The following is a 23,415-nucleotide window of genomic DNA, read 5'->3' on the forward strand; positions in this document are numbered from 1 at the left end:
CTACCGAGATTTGGAGCAAGAATTCATGTAAACTGAAAGATCTCTACATGACATTGTAACTGTCAGTCTCTGTTAGCTATTGCTTAGACTACATCAACATATAGTTTAAAGGATAAAATGAAAGGCTTTAATGTTCCTGTCTACTTTGTCAAACTAAGGGTTTCTGGTTTTCAAATGAAAATTGCTTGTGCCAGCCTAGATGGCCAAAAGCATTTGTCAGTGCTGAAATGTTTGCCATATGTTGGAAAGATTTATTATGGTAATCAGAAGAGGAATGCATATTTACTGTTATTTTCTTACTTGATTGGTCAAAGTCGTCTTTTTCTGTCCTATAAGGTTGCAGTTCTAGCATGCTGGTGTCTGATTGTTTAGGGAAAGGTAGTATATACATGAGATTTGCTAGCTGGTTCCTTAGGTACGTAAAGGTGTTACGATATTTGCTAGCTGATAAGCTCATGGGGTTTGCACCTTCCTGCTTCTGTCGAGCCTACTCTGAGCTTCTTCAAATCTGAATGTGTTTGGATACTGTTTGTTTAGTAACTTTAAAAATACCTGCAATAATTCAGTCATCTGTATTCAGCCCCTAGGGAGTAAGAATCCAGGGTGGTCCTGCTGAGCTGGTGTAATGGCTTCCTACCCTTGGTGTCTGCTTGCCTTGCACCACCTTGTGAGGCTTCTGAGCTCTCTTGCATGACTGGGTTAATTTAGGTTGCGAACCTGACTGAAACTGTATCAAAACCCAAGTAGCTTTCTGTAAGATTAGCAAATGAACTCATCATTGGTGACAGGAGCAAGGCAGGAGTAAGAGAAGTACGAGGACCATCCATTTTGGTGCAGTTTGGCTGACTTAACGGTACTGTCAAATACCGTGTCCAAAGCAGACTCGAGACTGTGACTGGCAAATGCAGGGATGGTTGTGACTGGCCAACTTAGGGTTGGAAGGAGAGGAGGTCAGATAAATTTGGAACAAATACCCGAGCCTGTTGGTTTGAAGAGCAGAGGTTTGGGAATACTAGAAGTTGACAGGGGACTGGGGTGGAGTTTTGTTTCTTGAGCTGTTAAAACAGGGTAGGCTGTGTAAGCTAGCTAGATCTTGCTTACAACAGAGCTGGGACTTGGGCAGGAGGAGACAGGGGAAGTCTGGATCTGCCTGCCTACACAAGGAGACTGGCTGGAATATGAAATTAGCTTGAAGCGACAGATCTGCGTGATGAATGTGGAGATACTAGTTCTGCTGCAGGGCTGTGCAGTTGTCAGAAGAATGTTTTCCAGCTTGCTGGAAATCCAAATGCAGACCACATAGTGATCACGTAGAAACTTTTTATGTAGTGAAAGCTACTTTCTATAGCTGCCGAAGTCCATTTGCTAAAGCAATCCATGAGTTTGGTTAATGTGAGGCTGTATGAAGAGAAATTGTTGTTGTTGAAATAGTTGAATTCTGTCCAGATACATTTGACTTGAGCCACCTGCTGTTGATTTCCTCTGAGAGTCAAGCTGAGGCGGACTTGCTCAGTTTCAGGTGCGAGTACCATGAGGTATCTCTGGGAGCTACAAAAATACTAAGTTTAGTATTACAAAATGCCTAATAGTTGGAAAGATTAAGTCCTAGTCCTAGATCAAGTATTGATCTCGAATCAGCTATCTCAAATGACTGGAGTCTAGACGGTTTAATTTTGTCACCACTCTTCTATGTCATGTATGTGTTGGAGGAGGAATCAATTAATGCTTAGGAAACAACTGGATGTTTCAAGAACCCGTTTAAATGGTGGGCTTGTAATCAGTGTAGGATTCATTGTGATTCAAAAATTACTGAAATGCTGAAGGCCACATGCTTAAAAACTGGAAGAAAAATAACAAATGATTGTGTGGTGGCTCAGCACTAAATGTTCCCTGAACTGGCTTACACAAAGGGACTTGTTTGAGGAAAATAGCATCTGGTTTGTAATAGTGCATGCTCCAAAGAGGGTGGAGTTCTGAGACAGCACAGGAGTGTTAATATCTGTTATTTCCCAGCTTGGGAGGGAGTTTGCAACCCTTGCTGGTTTTCTAACTTTGTTTTCTTACATACAGAAGGCGTTTACTTAGCAGTATATAACTACTGTTGCTGCTATGCAACTTTCTTAAACTTCATTGGCTCTCAGCTGTGTTACAAACTATTGCACAACATAAAACTCCACGTAACAGTATTTAGAACATGTATTTGATTATTTGTGTCAACTTAGAGCAGAAAAAAAAAATGTTTAATTTCTTTGTAAGTTACCTAGATTCTGTTTTTTAGTAAAACAGATTATGGCAAACAGAACCTACTTGTGTTGCTTCAGTTAAATTCTGGCCATATGTTATTTAAAAATAAATACTTAAAGAGAGAGCAAATGTAACATTTGGATCTTCTCTGTGTCTTAACTGCTTATGAAATTTTGTAATCCATTAAATGTTTCTGGACTTAATAAATATTAAAATATGCATGACTGCACCATTTTGCTAGGAAGTTTGTTTCTGCTATAAGTTTACACACTGCTTTGCTTTACTTCCGTTGTTGCAGCTGTTTATAGTTAATACATTTGGGCAGCATCCGAAGGTTAACTGGCTTGCAGGCCCAGCTTTGCTGCTACTAGTGTTGCTGCCATGGCGATTCAGAAATTGCTAGCCTTCAGAAAGGATCCAGAACAAGTGTTTGTATTCCCATGAGCATTACTTTAAAATCATCCTGTCCCCTTTGCATCAGAAGTGATGGACAGCATAGCTCTGTACTTACTAATCATCAGTTTACAGCTTGCTGTATGCTTTATTTATGTGTATGTGTATATATATATATATATATAGCTGTATGCTATATGCTATGTTTTTAAAAGGGCATTTTAACTGTGATCATATGCTACCGTGAAGAGAGTTTGGATGTTACCTTTGGAACTATATTTAAGGATAAACTGTTCTTTCCTTCTGTGGCTGAACAGCATGGAAGGAACCAAGACACGCTAGGGCTATACACTAATAGCTTTGGATGTTTAATTTTAAATAATATTTCAGGATATGACTGCATACTCAACTCAGAACCTCGTTTAGCTGAAACAAAACATTCAAACCCATTTTAAAGCATTCCAAATGTAGTTGCTGCCATCATGGATGAGGCCCTGTAGCTTTTTGTGGGCCTTGAGAAATCAGATTTAAAAATTAATGTAGGTTGCACTTTCCCCTAACATGGGGGATCATTTTACTTAGTATTTTGTCATGCATGTGTGATACTGGAATGTTTTTGTTTGAAGCAATTCCAAGATTTTTTTCCACACAAAGCTTCTGAAGTCTGACTGTATGCCTGAGTATTGCCTTGTGTTATCATAAAGAAATCTGTAGTTACAGATTAAGAAATCTTACAGATAAAGAAATCTACCTCAAAGTTTATACTAATAGGAGAGGACTTTAGAAATGTTTTAAAAAAGAAAGGATTGATTATGTTTTTATTTTTTTAAAACCAAATAAATTGATCTGCTCTTTGCATTTTAATTTTTAGCATAAAGGAATGCCATGGATTGCCTCTTATAAATGGACAGAATTGTGACCCTTATGCAACAGTCTCTCTTGTGGGCCCATCCAGGTAATGTTTTATTATAAAATAAATGAATCCAAAATGTTGTGATCTGGAAAAGCAATCCATAAGTTTTAAGCAAAACCTTTAAAATACAGGGGGTTTTAAATAATACTGCTTTTTCAGAAAAATACTTCACATCACGTTTTCCACTGGTATAGTATTCTCCCCATCCTCTGAAAGTTATGAATATGTTTGATCTCTGTGACTGGCCAGCACTAGCCAGGAACCACTTATCACACTTAGTTTCTTCATAACTCTTGGGTTTTAGACTGACCTCTTGATATCTGCACTGTGCTTACTATTAGTTTTAGTCAAATTTAGTCAAATAAATATAGTCAATTTCTCACTCACCTTTTTCTGTTTCATTTTCCTTAATTTATTAGCTTCTTTGCAGCAAATGTTTGGGAATTGGGCAAGAGCAAGATGATAGAGGTTCTGGTGAGACCTCTCTAGAGGCAGTACCTTCAGGTTGCCACATTCAAATTACTCACAGTTCAAGTTTTTTTCTTTTATTTTTTTTGAATCAGTAATCCTGAATAGCTGGTGGGGTTTTTCATTTATGAAAATCCCTTATCACACATTTTCTGTCTGCAAGTCCCTGTCCAATAACATGTAACATAAGCTAGCTATCAATTGCTTTTTTGCAACCTCAAACCGAAGTTCATCCCCACTTTCTTGGGCACTGGTGAGCTGTCACATGAGCACAGTGGTCTCTGAATCCACTCTGAGTGAATGGGGTGTTTTTTTTCTCTTTGATAATGGATGATCAGGTTTTTTTAGGTGTCGTTTTTTATTATTTTTATTTTTTTACTCTTTTTTTTCTTTTTATTAAGATGCCTAGGGAGAGTCTATCATTATACTTGGAAAGCATGGTGTTGTTGATTGTCAACGGTAAATTGACAGCTATTTCCTGTCTGAGTCCTGTGATACAGATGGAACAGGGTGAAGGTTGATCTTACACAATATTTATCCTGGTGGTATGGGAACATACGTGCAAATCTGACAAGTTCAGAAGTTGAGAATTTCCGATCTCATGCATGGGTGACTCATGTACCATGAGCAGAGTATTTATATAGCCAGAACCTCCTGAAAACAGTTGTTTGAAGGCTAGGAGACACCTTTTCCTCTACATTCTCTGTTTTTCTTCACCCACATTATATATTTGTTTGCTTTATAAAGCATTTTATACTATCATAGCCTTTCACTAGCTAAATAAGATTTTATTATAAATGTTTAAAATGTAAAAACCAGTAATTTTTATTTATATAAGTCAGAAAGGACTTGGGAGTGTTTGTTTGTTTGTCCCTATGCTGTTTAGAATTCAGTATTAACAGCAGTTTCTTCTAATGAAAACATTGAGCAGCTTGGTGTAAGCCTGTATGTGTAAAGAAATAGTGGGTATTTCTCTACCAAAAGAAAATGGGTAAAACAAAAATGGTCGCTTGAACACAACCGGGAAAACTGTGCTCATAACCTGCAGGCAGTGGTAACAAAATTGCCTATAGGTTTAAGCTTGAAGTGTTTAATGAGTTGTTAAAATATTTTATCTTATGTGCAAATTACACTTGTGAAATGAAATCGAAACTTGGGCTGAACAGGTGCACCGATAAGTGCTTGAAATTTTAACCTCAGACTATATTGTGAAGATAATCATGTAAGATTTTGATTGATCTCTAAAATGACAAAATATTTAAACTTAAATGTGTGGGCCCTTCTTGACAATAGAATGTCTTTATAATTGTGTGTTTAAGTTGTCTATGGTAAAAATTTTACCACATTGGAACAGGAATGACCAAAAGAAGACCAAAGTAAAGAAGAAAACAAGCAATCCGCAGTTTAACGAAACATTTTATTTTGAGGTAACTTTTTGTGTGGTATTCTGTCTGTCTATTTTATTCAATCCTTCAAATATTTTTAAGTGAGCTGTGTAGCAGTTACTAATGCAGAAAGCTCTCTTCAAGCAAATTAAAGAGTTTTTGCTAACCCCTCCAGTATAAGTGAGTGACATCCTTACGTTGCTGTGGACTGTCAGACAATAGCATTCCCTTTCGATTGCTATGTAAAAAGAGACTTTTCTTAATAAGCACATATGTAAAGATAACTTGTTATCTTTAATCTTTTTATATGCTGCTGCCAATAGGAGTTTTCTCAGAACTTGAACCTGTCCTGTGGAATTCAACTTAAATATTTTCAAGAGCCTTCAGCTTGAGAAATATATTTATTTCCTTAATAAAATAACATAGCAATTATACCCAATAAAGGCTAATTTCATGATTTGATTAAAAGAACATTAACTTTTTTTATTTGGGATTTGATTTCAGTTCCGCTTGAGTTGCCCTACTGTAGCCGAATAATGACTTCAAATTTTTATCTGATTTTGTTGTAATTAAAAACTACATTGCTTGTATTGTTCACTTGAGAGTTAAAAGTAGTAAAATTTGTGCCTTAAATGTATTCAAATTTATTGTGTTTATATAAATCCTGATTCTGCTGCATGCCTTCAGTGAGACATTTTTCCCTACTTAAGTATAGAGTAACAAGTATAGCATGTGTTTCAGTTTACCTCCTCAAGATACTGAATGTGATTTGTTGGGAAGTCAGATAATAGGATAAAACTATGATCAAAAAACACTCCAGTAGCTTAGTGACTTCTGATTTACCAGAGTTAACCTCAGAATGTGACCAGTCAAGAAATTAGAAAGTACAACAATAAGATCGTGATATAACTAGGGCAATAGAAGTGCACTTCTTGTTTCCTTACACGTTTCAAGACTAACCTTAATGCTTTCTTCCGGCTCATGCTGAAACCAAAGAAATTCTTGACAGTTTAATGTCATATTTCCTTCTTGTTTTTTTCTAATAGATTTGTACTGTAGTTCCCTTAGATCTCAGCTAGCCCTTATCAGGTTCTCCTGTGACCTTTTCTCAACATTGTTTAACCTGCTTTCTGTGAAAAGGCAATTTGTTTCGTAAACTGAATGTTTTCCTTTTTTAAAAGGAATAGTAATTATTTACCAGTGTTAGTCTTGAGATTTTTCTGGTTTTTGAGTTGTGTAATACAACAGTAAAAAGTGTGCTAATAGAAAGATTCTACTTGCAGGTAACCAGGTCCAGCAGTTACACCAAAAAGTCCCAGTTTCAGGTGGAAGAAGAAGACATTGAGAAATTGGAAGTCAGGTAAATTATGTAGATTATAAAATAATTTATTTTATTATTATCATAAGTTACTGTACTTCAAGACAATAAGGAAATGTTTTATTGTAGCTGTTCAAGATGTAGCTTTAGAGAATTACTGGATAGATTTGTACTAAAGATCCTTCTAACATAGAATATTACTCAAATCTTGTAGTATTTTGTTTACTGAAGATGAAATGGAGGTGTGGTGGTTTTTTTTTTTGTTGTTTTTTTTGTTTTTTTTTTTTTCCAGTTTTTAAGTAAATAGTGCTAGAGTGTATCTAGTGGTCTAAACTTCCTTCCTGTGGGTAAAGAGGCATGAGGACCTCCTGTCAGTACATACTGTTTGGGCAGAACATTGAGTACAGAACTTGTCCTGAAGGATAACAGCATACTTGATGTTTGCCTGTGGTTTCAAATGCAGGTGTAGCTGTATTTTATTTTTTTTAAATAATAATAAAAAAGGCTTCTTATGAGCTTCTTATAGTTTCACGTTACTTCGTAGAGAAATGTTTGTGTTGCATCTTTTCCTTGCAAAAAAAGAGTACATTACCCCTTTCCTGTTGCTTTGCTCTTAGAGCAGGTCTGTCTGTAATTTTGCCATGCAGTTAGAACAGTTGAGAGCTCCCGTACTCAGCTTCTTTTCTTTATTGTGCTCATGCACATACATGCACCAGATCTACTGAATGACAAAGAGATCTTCAAGGCTAGCATAAGTTTCCTAAAAGACATCAGAAGAATTTAGTGGTTAGATAATAGCTATTATGAACTAAATTTGTTCATTTTTTACTACTAGCTTCATGAATATCTTAATTAATATTGTGTATATCATTATAGATGCAAATATTTTTAGAAAAATAGTCATGCCCCAACAAATCTAGTATTTATTTTTTTTTGTTCTCCTTAACATCTGCTGTCTGTCAGAAATGTCAGCGAGGTAAGAAGTACTAGAAAAAAAACACAAGGTGCATGTCTGGAGTCTGTGATTCCTTTTGAGGTTGTAAACATACAAGCTTCTCTTTGGAAAAACATGCGCATGTGTCGGTGTGGCATTGCGGTGTGCCCAGTTTTAGCAATTAGAGAGGGATATGTATATATATCAGTTAAAAAGTTCACTTGAGTTATTAAAGAAGAAATGTGGACAGTTTTGGGGGTGGAATCTTTTTTTTAATGATGCAAGGTCTGCAAGTCTAACTTTCACTGTTTGTTTATTCTTTATGGGTTAATAAGACACTTGTTTGATTCCTCTTGATTTAATTAGAATGGAGTGACATTTCTAACATTTCCTGCCTGCATGCATGTGGATTAGTGCTGTAAGGCAGTTGCTGTAACTTGAGGATTTTTATTACTCTGGGGAACAAAAAAATAATGAGCAATGTTCTGATTTTCAGGGTGGACCTATGGAACAATGGAAATTTGGTACAAGACATCTTCCTAGGAGAAATTAAAGTTCCCGTGAAGGTGTTAAGAAATGATTCCTTTCAAGCATGGTGAGAAATGATGGCTCATAAGTTAATTCTATTGTAACATGCCTATTTCCCCTTGTAAAGGATATGCTTTATTCTAACTGTTCACTGAAATATGTTGTTCTGCTTGAGTTGTTGTAGTCTAGTTCATCTGAATAAGGTTAGAATTCTGTACATGCAAGGTGCAAAGGGTAAGATGTCTTTCTAGAGGGTTTTCTTGCTCAATAAATTAACCTTGACAGAGGGTTCATGTACTTTTTCCCTTCTGCCAGTCTGCCGACTCCCACAGAATAGTTAATGTGTTTGAGTGGAAAATACAGGGAGTAAAGAAAGGTAATATTGAATATACCTGTTTCAGTTTGCTGCATTTTAGTGATCTGTGTATACTTTTCAGATTAACCAGTAAACCTGGAACTTTTCAGTATCGCATTGCTTGTAATTAAATTCCTAAGTTAGCCTTCCAGAATAACTGATGAAAAGTTGATTTTAAAATAAAACTAGTAAAAAAGTATGGTGCTTTTTTTCTTCGGGGAGGTTGAGGGAATATCTTCTGGAACCAACCCAGTGTCATTTCAAGAGAGCATGTGTAGAAGCTTAAAAGCTGGAAGGGTAAGTTACACAGAGATTTCAGGAGAGGCATCTGCTTATAACGTAGCAACAACTTCTCTTCTGAAGAAAGCCAGTCTCTAACCCTCTACTGTCTGAAATGCCTAGTGGCAGGAAATGAGTACAGCAGATCCAGTTGCCTTGAAGTGTGTAGAATATTCTGGTTTTAGTGAACCTTTCAGTACAGAGGGTGGAGGAAGGGAAGGATGACAGCCCTCACATGTCCATGAAGGAAACAAAGGAATTGGATAAATAAGAACTAAATGGAACACAGGTCTTAACCAGGGGCTGTTTGTGCTCCATGTACTCACCTCAGACAGCCTCCAAGTGTCTTAGACGTGTCAGAGTTGAACTCTTGAGTTTTAGTCTTAAACATAATAAATGTTTGGCTTTTTTTTTTCAATTTTCAGTTGACTGTTTTCAGTCTTGTTCTGCCAGCTGATCAAAAGCCGTGTAACAATGTTAACATAACGATGTGCCTCATTTAAAAACCTGCTAAGAGAAAATTTATATTATCATGGACTTACTACCACATAGTGTTCGTATAGCTCTTGGATATGGCTCGTGTATGGTTGACAAAGTATTGATAGAGGGTCTTAAGTCTGCTAATACATTCTGTAGGTGTACTTTGCATGTCAACACCCTCTTAATCCAATTATGACCTGCTTATAAAAACAGTTCTGTGATTAAAAATAATTTTTCTTAAACTATTACTAGTTCACATGAAATGCTTTGAAGTACAATGGGACCCCAAGAGGTGAAGAACTAGCACTAGTATAGTAGTACAAAGTATTGGAAAAACAAGCTTGAGTCACGCTGTCAAGCACTTCATGTAAATTCATTGTGCTTTATATTAGTATGCCTTTGTGGGAAGTGCATCTAATTATTAAAAAAAATAATCAGGTTTTCTGATTGTAAACATAGAAATGTAAATGGCTGTAAAAGAGTATTTGAAGATACAATTAGTTTGTTGGTCTAAATGTTGGAACTCTATTGTGGCAGTATTTAAAAGCTGTTAAAATTTTTGTTCTGTTGCACCTCCTGTTGGAATACAATTGAACTACAACAAAAGCCAACAAAGGATTGTTTTAAATGTATTCTGTATTAAGAGTAGGAAAAGACTACATTAAAAGTATTTAAACCTTTTAAATCTTGTTTCTTTAAGAAAGCAGACTGGTAATACATATTTTTACTGTCTTCAGACTAGACCATTTAAATTCTTGATATTAGCTATTCCATCTGCAAGGTCAAGACACCCTAATCATAGCACAGATGTAAAACAAGAAGGTTCAACATCATTTCTAACTATTCCTGTTATCCCAGCAGAGGTACTGGAAATACATCCTATTCTGGTGTTTGCAAAGAAATGAGAACATAAATAGATACTCTGTTATTTGCTGAAGGTGCACCAAATACTGCTTCTTTTTTCTTTACTCTCAGTCTTTTTTTGATGTGACTTTTACCAACAGTTGTCTGAGTGTGTGTATACTGAAACAAAAGGCAATATTTTGCGTTACTGTAAAATTAGTCAAACTAATAAAATGTAAATCTTAATATTTTAGAATTGCCTTATTCTTTCAGGTACTTACTTCAACCAAGAGAAAATGGCAACAAGTCTTCTAAAACTGATGACTTGGGATCACTTAGATTAAATATTTGCTACACTGAAGACTGTGTACTTCCCTCTGAATACTATGTTTCTCTAAGAAACTTGCTGCTAAAATCATCAGATGTTCAGGTACTTCTGTTGAAAATTACTTTTAAAACAAAGACTTAAAATGAATTATATTGTCCTATGTGGGACTAAGCAAAGAATTTTTTTCATTACTTCTGCTGCAACTCAGTAAGCAGCTTGTGTAGAGCATTTAGTTCTGTTCCAAACTACCAAAATTTTATTTTAGAAGAACCAGCACAGTGAAGTAACCAGTGCTGTCTGACTAGAAACAATAAAGAAAAAAAAAAACTTTCTACTTGTCAGTTGCTTCTTTCTAACACTGTCTTCTCCCACTTCTCCAGGGGCTTTTGACCCCTGGATTTAGAAGTTTCCAAGGAACATTGATTCATTATTGGCACTGACAGGGTGAACAATCACCTTTGCCAAAAATGGTTTGCTTCAGAATTGTTGTCTAATTCCACCTCTTCTAAGTTGCTGCCATCTCCTCTAGTATGATATTAAGCATGAGTGGATGTCTCCCTTCAGACATAGTGACTAAGATAGAAGTGTGGTAGATAGCTAGCATAGCATTATGAGCCAGGAATTAAATTATAGTCACTATAGTTACTTGGTCTTTTACACAATTTCTTCATTTCAGCATTGAAGTATTAGCAGAGGAGAAGGAAGGGAAAGAGGAAGCCGTAACTAAGATTTTTACTAGCCAATATTCAAGTATGAACATAGCTTATTGGCAGTCAGTGGCTTTTCACTTAAATTTTTGATATGTTTTTGTGTTAGAATTCCCAGCAGAAGAATGGGGACAGACATCTTAGAAGTTTCAAAACTGTAACTGAGTGTGCTCTAATTATAGTAAGGAAAGTCCTGTGAAGATATATGGCATTATAAGATATATGGCATTATAGTAACATAGTTGCTTACTGCCTTGTGCTTGGATTTGTCACAAAGCTATATTCCCACTCTTTGGGGAGAGTGGGAAGGGTGAGTAGACAGTGAATTTTATTCTTAAGTGTGGAACAGGTAATACCAATTTTTAATTAAATATTTATGTAGAATGGAAACGTAATTGTCATGTTATATAGCAAATGTCAAAAATTTTTGTTAAGAAGCTATGTCCCTCATTTTGCTAGATTTGAGTCAGATTTGTACTTTGCCACGTATAAGCAGAGCCTTTAACTACTTCACTCACAAAGTTTTATTCTGCTTTCCCACAGCCAATTTCCGCATCTGCTGCATACATATTATGTGAAGTTTGTCGAGATAAGTACGATGCTGTTCTGCCTCTTGTACGGTTGCTACTACACCACCATAAGCTAGTCCCATTTGTTGCTGCAGTAGCAGAACTGGACCTGAAGGACACTCAGTATGTATTCCATGTTTAGTTATGTCACACCTTTTTAAATTATTTTTAGGGTTTCTTGGGACTTCACACTACAGCATTGATAAATAAGCATGTCAGATTTCGTTTTCTCATTATGGAAAAACTGATACACAACTTCTAATGTTAGTGTGTAAAAACATTCACTAAAATCACAGTGAAGCTGGGAATCAGATTTACCAATTCATGGTGCTATTTTAGGTGAAATTGATTGTCTGTAAAATATTCTTGGAGCCATTATACAGCTAAGCATAGCAAATTAGGAATCTAGAGTTGTCTGCAAGCACACAGTTTTTGTTTCAAAATATCATAATTGAGCCACTCCAAGTTTTTTCTGGTCGGTAGATTGATACTGAATGTTTTTAAAAATTGCTAAGAATCTCATCCTCTTTCGTTCTGGTATATGACTTACGGTTACTTCTTTTCTGCAAGAATGCCTCGTAATTAAGTCTGTGTCCTCCTACGTGCCTTGAAAGTAGCAAGCACAGGAGGTTTCCCACATAATCATATCTGTAGGAGGGTATGGTCCCTGGATTTGCAGCTCTGTGGTTAGGAGAGAAATGAAGTAGACCTGAGTAGTGGCTTCTGAGGTGCTGAGTCATGTCCTGTGGAGAAGCGGAAGGGATTTTTTCACCACAGGATTGTTCATTTTAAAGCTGAGTTGTTAAAGATTTAATTTAAGGTGAACCAATTCATTTAGAAAGAGGTGACTCGTGGAAAATAACTTTTTACATTGAATTTTGGTACGCATATTCCTTTCCATTATATTTAAACTGACAAACACAGATTATACTAAACCTATCAGATAAAAGAGATTTACAGCTGGCTTCCAATTTCCTTCAAAATCTGTAACAAATAACCTAACACAACTGTAGATTTGATCTGTGTTTTGATCTAAACATGTCTGAATTTGTCAGTAGAGTGTTAGTAGTATGCTATTTTTTGTCGCTCTGAGTTTGCCAACCAGGAGCACTGGAAGAATAATAGCATACCAGTTGTACCAGTCTGGTCTGGTACAAGTCTTCACTTTTTGGGGAGTTTTCTCCAATAGTTCTTTTTCACATTCAGCACTGAATTATAATTTTCTTTGTATAAAATTTCTGGGGCTTTCCCATGTATTTATTTGTTCCTGGGTTTGTTAATAGTAATATCATGACCTTTGTTTATTCTCTTTCTGTTCATTGGGTGCCATTACAAGCTGGATAGCAAGGTTCTGAAATTTCTGACTGAAATACATGATAAAATCTTGTAATAACTTAATAGCAAGGTAAAATATTAATCAGATTTCTGTAGCCAAGTTCCCTTTTTTCCCCATTCAAATAAAATCAATTCTTTTCTTCCAGAGAAGCAAACACAGTCTTCAGAGGGAATTCACTAGCAACTCGGTGTGTAGATGAAATGATGAAAATAGTGGGAAAACACTACCTAAAGGTTACTTTGAAAGCAGTTATTGATGAGGTAGGTTATCATGCTGAAGCTATTTGCAGGACGCTATCTCTTTCATGGGCATTCTTCTTATCCCTATGCAGCAATAATTACTCAGGTGAGGGAATTCTAGAGGAAAGTTAAATTGAGCATTAATGGTTTACATTTAGTGGAAGGAGTTACTTTCTGTTTTTTTCTGTTGTAGATGCTTGAAAATCAAGTTGATGACAGTTGTTCCAGCCTCTTAACACACTGTAGAATTTTCTCATGTGATGCTTTGTACAATTGATCTATATAAAAAAGCACACACAAAAGTGAGGATGGTTATTGCATGCTGTTCTGCTTGGAATTCCTTTAGAATTGTCACCCTAAATCTAGGAGGCGGTCCAGTTTTAAAGAGTTGTATTTCCATACATGCTATCTGAAATTGGAACTCTTAAACCTCTGTTTGTTTCAGATATGTGAGTCTCCTAAACCCTGTGAAATAGATCCAATCAAATTAAGAGAAGGGGATAATGCAGAAATTAATATGGTGAGTTTCCTACTTTCTTTTTCCTAATGTAAGCTTTCTCAAAATCTCATAGGAAAATACTTTAAAAAGCAGCTCCGTATAATGGCAAATGAGTAACTTGAAGTACTTATGTTAGTGGTATAGTTCTCTGATTCCAATGTAAATAAAGGAAAAAAATGTATTTTCTTATCTCTGTTTAAAACAAAAAATGGTTTTCAGTGAACAAGGGAGGTAAAGCTAGAGAATTACACACTTCCTTACCAATTTGTTGGATATTGTGGTTCCTGATGTTCCACACAGGATCCAGGTGCTGAAGTAGCTAGTCAGTACTTTAATACTTTTCATTGAAGTTCTACTTGCTGCTTGCCTCTTCCTAGAGGATGATGTTAAAAGCATTAGTGGCTGCAACAAGCTAAACTAACATTCCTAGGGTTGCATGGGAAGTACTACTACTTTGTTATCTATTGTCAAATTACAAAGATGTCTTTTGATAGTTTTCCATTACCAAGCACTGCTTATGTGTTTTCATGTGTGTAGCATTAAATAATCTTTTAACACTAGTAATACCATATAAATATTATGAAGCTTTTAAAATACGCACTTTACTAAAATACGTAGAAGAATAATCAGGCAATGTTTTGGAAAAAAAAAAATAGTGTTATGTTTGTGTTCAGGGAAAAGCCATAGTCAATGGTCTGAAAAATGACTTTTTTCATAATTACAGGAAAACCTACGCTATTATGTAGACAAAGTATTCCGTGAAATTGTGCGGTCAAGTATAAGTTGTCCTACCCTAATGTGTGATGTTTTTTATTCTTTGAGGCATCTGGCTGCCAAAAGATTTCCAAGTAAGTGCTCTCTATGTTCAGAAAATTACATTCAGAGTAACATAATTAACTTCTATATTTATCTTATGGGCATTGTTAAAATTCCTGTCTTTTTTCATTACTGTGTTCTGAACTTCTTACCTCAACAATCAGGCATTTATTTTTTTGGTCAGACTGTATGCCTTAGTAAAGCCTTGTGGTAAATCAGCAAGAATTATATGTATTTTCTGATACAATATAAGATGGTAGCAAAAAAGATGCCAAGATACAAGATACTGGAAGAAATCCACAAGTTATGCAGGAAGCAATTTATTTGAAAAAGATAATTCAAATTCAGAAGAGCTAATCTGTTTTTATTGCTTCTAAGGAAGTAATAAAATTGTGAAATATCAATTAATTTTCACTTTTATATTTATATCTAACTACATGAATGGCAACTATGTTGACTAGGACTACTACATTCATAACTTAAGTGTCCAATGAAAAGCTTTACTACCTTAAAGGTCAAGGTAGAGCAGAGCATGGAGAAGATAAAATATTTAATGTATTTGGAATGTGACCAGAGAATTAGAAAACCTTTATTCTTTCAGAATGGTTTTAACATAGGAATAATGTGCTGGATATGAGATACTCTGATGCTCCAGTCAATTAAAACCTAAAATGTCATCCGACAGGCTACAAAGGAAGGACATACTTTTTACTATCTGGGGCTTTCGTTTGATTCGTGTTCATCACTGAACCTGGGGTCATAAATTCCTGTGGTTAAGACAGTTGTTTTAGAACAGCTAACTAATCTGACAGATCAGATTGAAGTTGTCATTGCATTAAGGATGTGTTCTCACTCTATTACATCCTAAATATACTGAAAATATTAAAGCCCTCAGAGCATCAAGATTATACAATACTGTGATTTTATGATGCAGCTTGGAATTGGAGTTGAAATTGTTCATATGTGTTGACAACATTTGTTGTGCAGCATTAATGTCTGTGAGTTTATTAGTCCTATGGGTGAATAACCTGATAGGTCTAGTGTTGAGTCAGCTGCTACAGTATTTTCTCTTTTGGTTTAATGTGCATACAGCCTTACCTAATCAGTGCTGTATATGTGTGTGTATATATAAGTGCTTGCAATGATCTCATTGTTCCTTATAGTGGAGCTGATCAGCAATTTTTTTTCTGAGAACAGAACTTCTCTTCAGAGAAATAAACCCCCCATTATAAGTAGAACATTTCTTACCATGATCATCTTTCTCATTTCATGCGCTTCATTGATTTTTCTGCTCTATTTTAAAACATAAGTGTCTTCTCTGACGTGATCTTCTTAAGGATTTTTATGTTGACTGTCTTCATTATTTCCTATTAAGTTTAGTGCATGTTACATTTCATCGTTTTTCTCTGCAGATGACCCTCATGTACAGTATTCTGCAGTGAGCAGCTTTGTGTTTCTTCGTTTCTTTGCTGTAGCCGTAGTCTCACCTCATACTTTTCATTTACGACCTCATCATCCAGTAAGTTTTGTGAAGCTTTGTTCTGTTTTATTCATAACTGTCAGATCTGTTTATCTGGGAAGTCATAAGCTACTTTCACTGGGCCCTTAACTGGGAAGTAAGATCACTTACTACGGTGCCAGGAGTTGGACTTGATGATCCTTATGGGTCCCTTCCAACTCGGGATATTCTATGATTCTATGAGGTTTTCAGTTTTATACCTCACCTGTGGAATTAAGATGTTTGCAGTTCTGGAGGCATCACATTTTTCAGCCTTTATAAGGTGTTCTCAAATGATGTAGAAGTGCTGCTTTGTTGGAATATCAAGATGACTCAGGGTTTTTTAAGCCATATAGCGAAATAGTTTTAGTTCTTTCCACCATGGAAGTTAAATATTCAGGTATCACTTTTACTTTTAAAACAGTATTTCCATTCTCATCTTAAATAGAGATTGTAGAGTTCTCTGTAATTGATCTGTGCATTTAATCAGGACTCCAGTAGTTTCACTGGATTGCCAAATTTTCAAGTCATAAATTGTCAAGTACATGTACATAAAAAAAAATAAAAATAAAAAAAAATGGAGATGAGAAAAAATACTGTTTTATTTTCATGTAGAATACAGGATACGTATGAAACCTTGTGAATGTATATGAAACTCCAGAGGTTAGCTTCATTAGCTTATTTTATTGATTCATGTATTATACTTTCAAAAGAAAAATCTACTTAATGAGTTTGACATTATGCAGCTTGTAAGAGTAGAAGGAGATGATGGGAATTCATCACTTGAATGCTAGACACTTTAAGGGGAACAGGAAGGCCCCTCACTATGACTGCATTAATACTACTTTAAAATGCAAGTAGAGAGGTAGTAAATTAGGCAAAAGCCTTATAGACTGTGTTTTAAGTTCCCTTTGTATTACAAACATTTCTAGTATTTGCACAGCAGTAATTTTAGTGTTCAGTTTTGAATAGTTCAGAAGCATTGGATATGTAGTAGCATTAGTAGGATGTGAGAGGTTTGACAAGATGTTCCATAGCATGCTTTGAAAAAAAAAATGTTTGCCTAAATTCTAGTGATAGTGAATAACATATTAAACAGTATACAATAGATTTAAAAGATATATATATATATTAAATATTCAAAAAGCACAGTTAGCACGGAAGAACAGCACTGCTTTTGAATTTTTACATGGTATAATGTAATAATTTTTGTGACATTTTCAGTTTTGAATCAAAATTCTATATGGAAAAATATATAAAAATAACTTCTTCATTTTGTTTCTTTATTTCAGGATGCACAGACTTCTAGAACATTAACTCTCATATCAAAAGCCATCCAGACTTTGGGGAGTTGGGGAAGTTTGACCAAAAGCAAACTTGTAAGGCTATTAAATTTCTTTCTCATTTCATACAGTTAATTTTTTATATGTTTATTTATGTTCAAATATCTTTTCTTTCAGTCAAGTTTCAAGGAGACATTTATGTGCGAGTTTTTTAAAACATTTCAAGAAGACAAATTTACTGAATCTGTCAAAAAGGTACTTTTTAACTATAACTCTTCTTATGGTTGATGTATTTCATCAGTCTTATTAAAGGGTTATGTTATTGTTGAGTTTTCTACTATGAATTCCTAAAAAGTGCATTTCAAGTTTAAAAAAAAAAGTAGCAGTTGTACATTGTGGACTAAGCTAATTTAATTTGAGGAAAAGTAGAAAATGAAACAAGCTTTATTAGATCTGCTGTTTAGGAAATAATTACAGAAAATTTGTGCATTTTAGTGGCATCCCTCCTTAAATTGCTTCAAGTCCCTGTAATATATTTTCATTTATTGTGTTGAATTAATTGTTCTTGTACTAGGAGAAACAGTACGTATGTATTTGCAAACTAGCTTTTGGTTGTTCATTGCTTCTGAATAATATTTATTTACTGTGTATTTTTACTTAAGTTTCTAGATGATGTTTCCTCTACTGAAAGTAAAGAACCAAGTGGTCTGAGTGAGCCAGTACATCTAAAAGAAGGGTAAACACATCTTGAATCTGTAAAAAATTGTGAAAAATTGACTTAATTTTTTTCATTAATGCCAACATCAGATTAATGCTTAATAAAATGTTTGACCTAACTAGTAATTACAATATCTGTTAGTTGTGATATTTTTTGTTAGTTTACAGGTGTCAGTGGAAACTAATTCTGTGAACTTTAGTAGTCATATTTTAAACACTAGGGGGAGGATTAGAAGTTTAAAATCTGTCTGAATTTCTGTTATAATTCAGTGTGTGCTTTGTTGATGGTTTATTCAGAATTGTAAAAAACTATAACATAAAATTTATTTAGTATAGAATTACTTTACGTACTTTTAAAGCCCAGTCAGCTAAATGCTATTTCTTAATAGTAGGCAAAAAAGCCCTACACTGTAGTTGGCATACTTTACAGTAAATGATGGAATGCTTTTATAAAAATTGTTAAATTAAAATTGCTACATCTGAGAAATGAAGAAACTGTCATTTTCTGGTGTTCGTCAAGAAATCTGATAAATTGATTTAAAACAACATTTATAGGGAAAAAGGATTTGTATTCACCTGAGAAGCATGGCAAAGCCTTTTCTATGAAACAAGCATCTGATTTTAAAACAAGCAGTTAATGCATCTTACTAAGATACTAATAGAAATGAAGGACACAGTTGCAGATTAACACTAAATTACAGCAATTGGGAAGCTAATCTGTATGAGAAACTGGTGGCTGTTGCTCAAAACAGTGGTTGCCAGTGAGCATGCTTTTAAACTCTACTGAATACAATTTGTGTCTACTCCTGTTGAATTGTGTTCATCATCATTTCATTTTTATTCAGTTCTTGATCCAGATAATACCAACTACATTCACATGTTCTTGAGTTCTTGATCTGAATAAGCAAGTACCTGCCCCCAAATTTACTGTTTTTCACACTTATAACTTGTTAATGGAACTGTGTAAATGATCACCATACTTGGAGGCAATCTTGAGGGCTTATTTTGAATAAATAGAAGTTTTAATTTACAATGAAGTAGGTTATGTTACTCATCATGTGGTAACAATGTGTTCTCAGATGTTTTTTGAAACCTCTCTGGAAGACTAAAGTATCATTTTCATTGGATTCTGTTGTTACAGAGAAATGTACAAAAGAGCTCAGGGGAGGACTCGGATTGGTAAAAAGAATTTCAAGAAGCGGTGGTTCTGTCTAACAAGTAGAGAATTCACCTACCACAAACAGCAAGGTAAATTATGTATATTTTATGCCTGTTATTTTTTTCAATGTTTTCTAGGTGTTTGTATCTGGTTTTAGCTTTTTAAAAAAATGATTTGTTTTTCCTAATGCTCATAATGATACATTTTCGTTACCTTTTGCTCTGTTTATCAAATGCTCAAGATCTGAATTGTAGAGTCACATTCATCTTGCAGAAAGCTTCTGCAGCAAAATTTACTGAACTTACTGTATACAGTTTAGACTTGAAGACCAGAATAGCTGGCTGTCAGAGATCCAAGATCTCAGATCTTCTAAGATCTGTACTGTGGTAGTGAGTCTTCTTATTTCTTAGCTTGAGACCTTCTAGCCTTGGAATGCTGGTAGCTCTTGAGAGCCTTATTTGGAGCCAGGGTCCTGGGAATTTTCAGTTCAGTGCAGCAAATCAGAGAATGCATTTGCTTCTGCTTGTGCCTGCATTGAGGAATTTATTAAATGTTGATGCTTGTTATGTTGGAGTTAGCTATTGATACTGGAAACCTAAATGCTGAGCTGGCATGTAGAGACACAGGTTTCTCAGGAAAACTGTTGCCTGCTTGTTGGAAGGTAATTGAAGGTTACGTCACAAAATGTCTGGTTTTGATGACACTGGCATTGGATGAATTGGTGTTTTCAGCAAAATTCTGTTTGATCAGATGCTTTTTAATCATATCTGTTTAATTAAATATAATGTCTTGGTTATGATCTGCATATAACTTCATAGCTGCTGGTTAATACTCAATTTTTAAAGTAGTCCACTGTAGGGTAAGATACAGACTTATCTATATGTGCATTTTAAAATTTGCCTTGCAAATAAATGAGCTTTAAAAATATTTTTTTAAATAAGTTTTTGTTCATGTAACTGTGAAATGCAAGAATACGTATAATCAAGTTTTTCACAGGGTGTTTGCTTTAGCTGTTAAATATGTCGATACAAAAAATCCTGAAGGTGGTCCATGTGCTGCAGTCTGTATTTACTTAGAAATGAAAGTTAACAGCTTAAAAAGTCAAAGAAATTTTTTTTATTTCTGCCTTTGGCTAGTTGCATAATCAAAGATGTACCATGCTCATTAATACCATTCATATGAGACACTGTCACACATGAGATAACAAAGGATTATTAATATTGAGTAACAAGAAGGTACTAGATGCCTGCATTCCCCTAATAGTTGATTTATTCATGTTCATGCTTCCTGCAACTTATTTTTAAAAAAAAATCTATTTACAAAAAAATATTTTATAATCTTTGTGTGGTGGTACATGTATGTGCATGTAACCTGCATTTGGATAAAAGGAAGCATTTTTGGCATTTTGTGTAATACAGTCTTGATTCTATACAGTGGCCTTTTTGCTGGCCAATTTCTTCTCTGGTGATAATGATAAAATGCAAGGTGAGGCATAGATTTGGTATTTGGCAAGAAGAAAACATGCCAATCTTTTTTTTTTTTTTTTTTAATTTTTAACAATGACCTTTGTTTAAAAAATGAAATCAACAGAATAAATAGCACTGTTTATTGTCATATGCTGTATGTCATATTATTGTTCTGTAGCCCACCTAACTATTGAGTTTTTTCAGTTTGCCACTTTAATGTGGCATATTAAGCAGGTACATTAGTGAGGAAATAGAACGTACATTCCCTAATCTTGCTTCCTGAGACTGAGTCTTCCCATTCTCATCATCGGAGTATAGTCTGATTTATGTACCTCAAAAATATAAATGCACATTTTGAGAACTTATTATTGTAAGTGCACTGAAGTTGTTATATATGTACTGTAATTTGTTTCACTCATTATCTGTTTACAAAATTTTACAGATAAAGAACCAATCTTCACGATTCCAATCAAAAACATCCTTGCAGTGGAGAAGCTTGATGAGAGCTCCTTCAACAAGAAAAATGTGAGTCAAAAGACAGTTTATTTATAATTTTTGATATATTCTTCAATGGTTTATAATTAGCTTAATTTACTCTTAAAAGTTTCATTAAAAAATCTTTGAATCAGGGGGAGGAGGGAAGCTGTATTCAGTATTTCCTAGTACTCTGAACGTGAAACAGCCTGGACTATTTGATCTCTGCACCAACTTTTCCGATTTTGACTCGTACCCCCCTTCCCAAATTTTTAGAATGGCAGTTAAAACTATTGGGACCTTACTACAAAGCACTTTAATATAAGGTGGTGGTAGTAGTAGTATGAATTGTATTATGTTCTTATGTAATAAAATGTAATATTACCAGACTTGTATTTATTTCTGTTAATTAGAATGTCTACAGTACCTTCAACAGTTAAGACAGTTGTCCTTACAGCCTTGTTCTGGACCTGTAACACATCATTATTTCTGTCAATATTTGAATCCAGGATTTGGAGGCAGTGATAAACGTGCAGTTGTTACTTAGGCTGAGGATGACTAAAGCAGAAATCTCTGGGAAACTTTTGTTACTCTCAAGATTAAAAAAATAATAATAATAAAAAATAACAATTAAAAAACATGAAATTTGACATCACATTTAGAGAATAAGCAGAATATTCTTATTCTTTTATGACTTTTTTTTTTTTGATGAAGTGGTACAAGTGGAATATAGGAAGCTGGTTTTGTGCGGTGGGATTTTTTTTAGGGTCATTTAGGAAAATGAGAAGTGAAAAGTCTTTTTTCTGCCTCCCTTGTCTCTCTTCTAGTCTTAATATAGGTTTAAATTGTGTGAGACTTGAAATTTGTATTGACATACTCAAAGTTGCTCAATAACTAGATTTGTTTACTGGGCAGAATACATGTATTGTTGCATTCCTTCTACAGATGTTTCAAGTACTACATGGAGAAAAGCCACTCTATATCCAAGCAAATAACTGTGTAGAAGCTAGTGAGTGGATAGAAGCTCTCTGCAGGGTGACGAGATGCAACCAGAAGAGGCTTAATTTTTACCATCCTTCTGCTTTTTTGAATGGGAGCTGGCTTTGCTGCAAGGCTACAATAGAAAACACAGTGGGCTGTGCTCGTTGCACTGCGTAAGTTGCTTCTCAAATGAAATTGCATATGTTTTATAGGATAAATCATGTATGATTCACTGTACAACTTGAGAATCTGAAGAAGGCAAGGCTTTTGCTGTCTGCTTTAGGAAGTTACTAAAAACATTTCTTAGTACTGGGCTTTAATAAATCTATTGCTTCTTCAGCCACCACATGAAATGTTAAGGTAGCCAACTGAGTATGTAGATCAGAAATACTGAATGGTTAATTTCTTTCTATGCAGAACAAGGTATTTTGTAGCTAATGAGTATTCTGTTGATAGTTATCTTGTATGCTAGTACCATGTTGGTAATGTAGAGGAGTTCTGGTAGTAAATAGTTCTGGCAGTGTGTAGTGTATGGTGGTCTGGGAGAAACCATAACATTTCCGTTCTTTTTTTATGCCATGTTGTGGTACTTCTGTGAATGAGAACTTGATATATGAAAGAGTTACGGTACACTTGGTTGTTTATTACCAATTCCTTTCGTTCTCTTGCTGTGTTCTGAGCTATCAATAATTGACTGTTCTAAGTTGTTTGCTGTGGTCTGTATTGTAACACTGACAGTCCAAAGCACCTTGGAAATTGGCATCTTAATTGTCTGTCCTTTAAGCTCCTAAAGTGGACAGTGGGTACAGAGGTTGTTGGGGGAAGAAATCAGTGGTAGTTACTTACTCTGCGGCAAACCTTCAGCTGGTGACGTTTTTTTCTCGACGGCTGTTGTTCCTAGTGCAAATAAGAATAGGCATAGGAATTCTCATGTTTATTCAGATGCCAAGTGGAATGCAGAAATAGGGCACATCTAAGTTATCCGTATGAAGTAATTGAAATACCTTGCTGCTGAGGACTCAGCCTGAAAGTCTATCACTTGCCCTAACGGTGTTCTCTCGTTTTTATAAAATCACACTTTCATTTGACCTCACTTATTTTAAAGCAGTGTATTAGGAATATCAGTGAAATAATCTCAGATGCAGATTCTTACAAATCATTTGTATTGTGTAGGTATGTCAAGAAAAACACATAACTTATTTT

General features: G+C 34.9%; 1 protein-coding gene across 7 annotated transcripts in view; it reads left to right on the top strand.

Annotated features, from left to right (window-relative positions):
• The window catches only part of RASA2 (RAS p21 protein activator 2), a 51,428-nt gene that overhangs the window by 23,053 nt on the left and 4,960 nt on the right, over positions 1 to 23,415 (top strand). For 5 of the 7 annotated variants that reach the window (XM_013109400.5, XM_013109404.5, XM_027464772.3 and 2 more), the window contains exons 6-21: positions 3,509 to 3,592; positions 5,373 to 5,445; positions 6,687 to 6,763; positions 8,152 to 8,250; positions 10,414 to 10,570; positions 11,719 to 11,867; positions 13,226 to 13,340; positions 13,765 to 13,839; positions 14,543 to 14,666; positions 16,047 to 16,153; positions 17,425 to 17,511; positions 17,593 to 17,670; positions 18,078 to 18,151; positions 19,274 to 19,380; positions 21,200 to 21,282; positions 22,177 to 22,385. In XM_013109400.5, the coding sequence (XP_012964854.3) occupies positions 3,509 to 3,592; positions 5,373 to 5,445; positions 6,687 to 6,763; positions 8,152 to 8,250; positions 10,414 to 10,570; positions 11,719 to 11,867; positions 13,226 to 13,340; positions 13,765 to 13,839; positions 14,543 to 14,666; positions 16,047 to 16,153; positions 17,425 to 17,511; positions 17,593 to 17,670; positions 18,078 to 18,151; positions 19,274 to 19,380; positions 21,200 to 21,282; positions 22,177 to 22,385 (1,698 nt within the window). Of the gene's footprint in view, positions 1 to 3,508; positions 3,593 to 5,337; positions 5,446 to 6,686; positions 6,764 to 7,684; positions 7,698 to 8,151; positions 8,251 to 10,413; positions 10,571 to 11,718; positions 11,868 to 13,225; positions 13,341 to 13,764; positions 13,840 to 14,542; positions 14,667 to 16,046; positions 16,154 to 17,424; positions 17,512 to 17,592; positions 17,671 to 18,077; positions 18,152 to 19,273; positions 19,381 to 21,199; positions 21,283 to 22,176; positions 22,386 to 23,415 lie in introns of those variants that run through there. The other 2 variants (XM_013109415.5, XM_072042687.1) reach the window with 2 other exon arrangements.

The sequence above is a fragment of the Anas platyrhynchos genome, chromosome 9, assembly GCF_047663525.1.
Source record: "Anas platyrhynchos isolate ZD024472 breed Pekin duck chromosome 9, IASCAAS_PekinDuck_T2T, whole genome shotgun sequence".
Taxonomy (NCBI): Eukaryota; Metazoa; Chordata; class Aves; order Anseriformes; family Anatidae; genus Anas; species Anas platyrhynchos.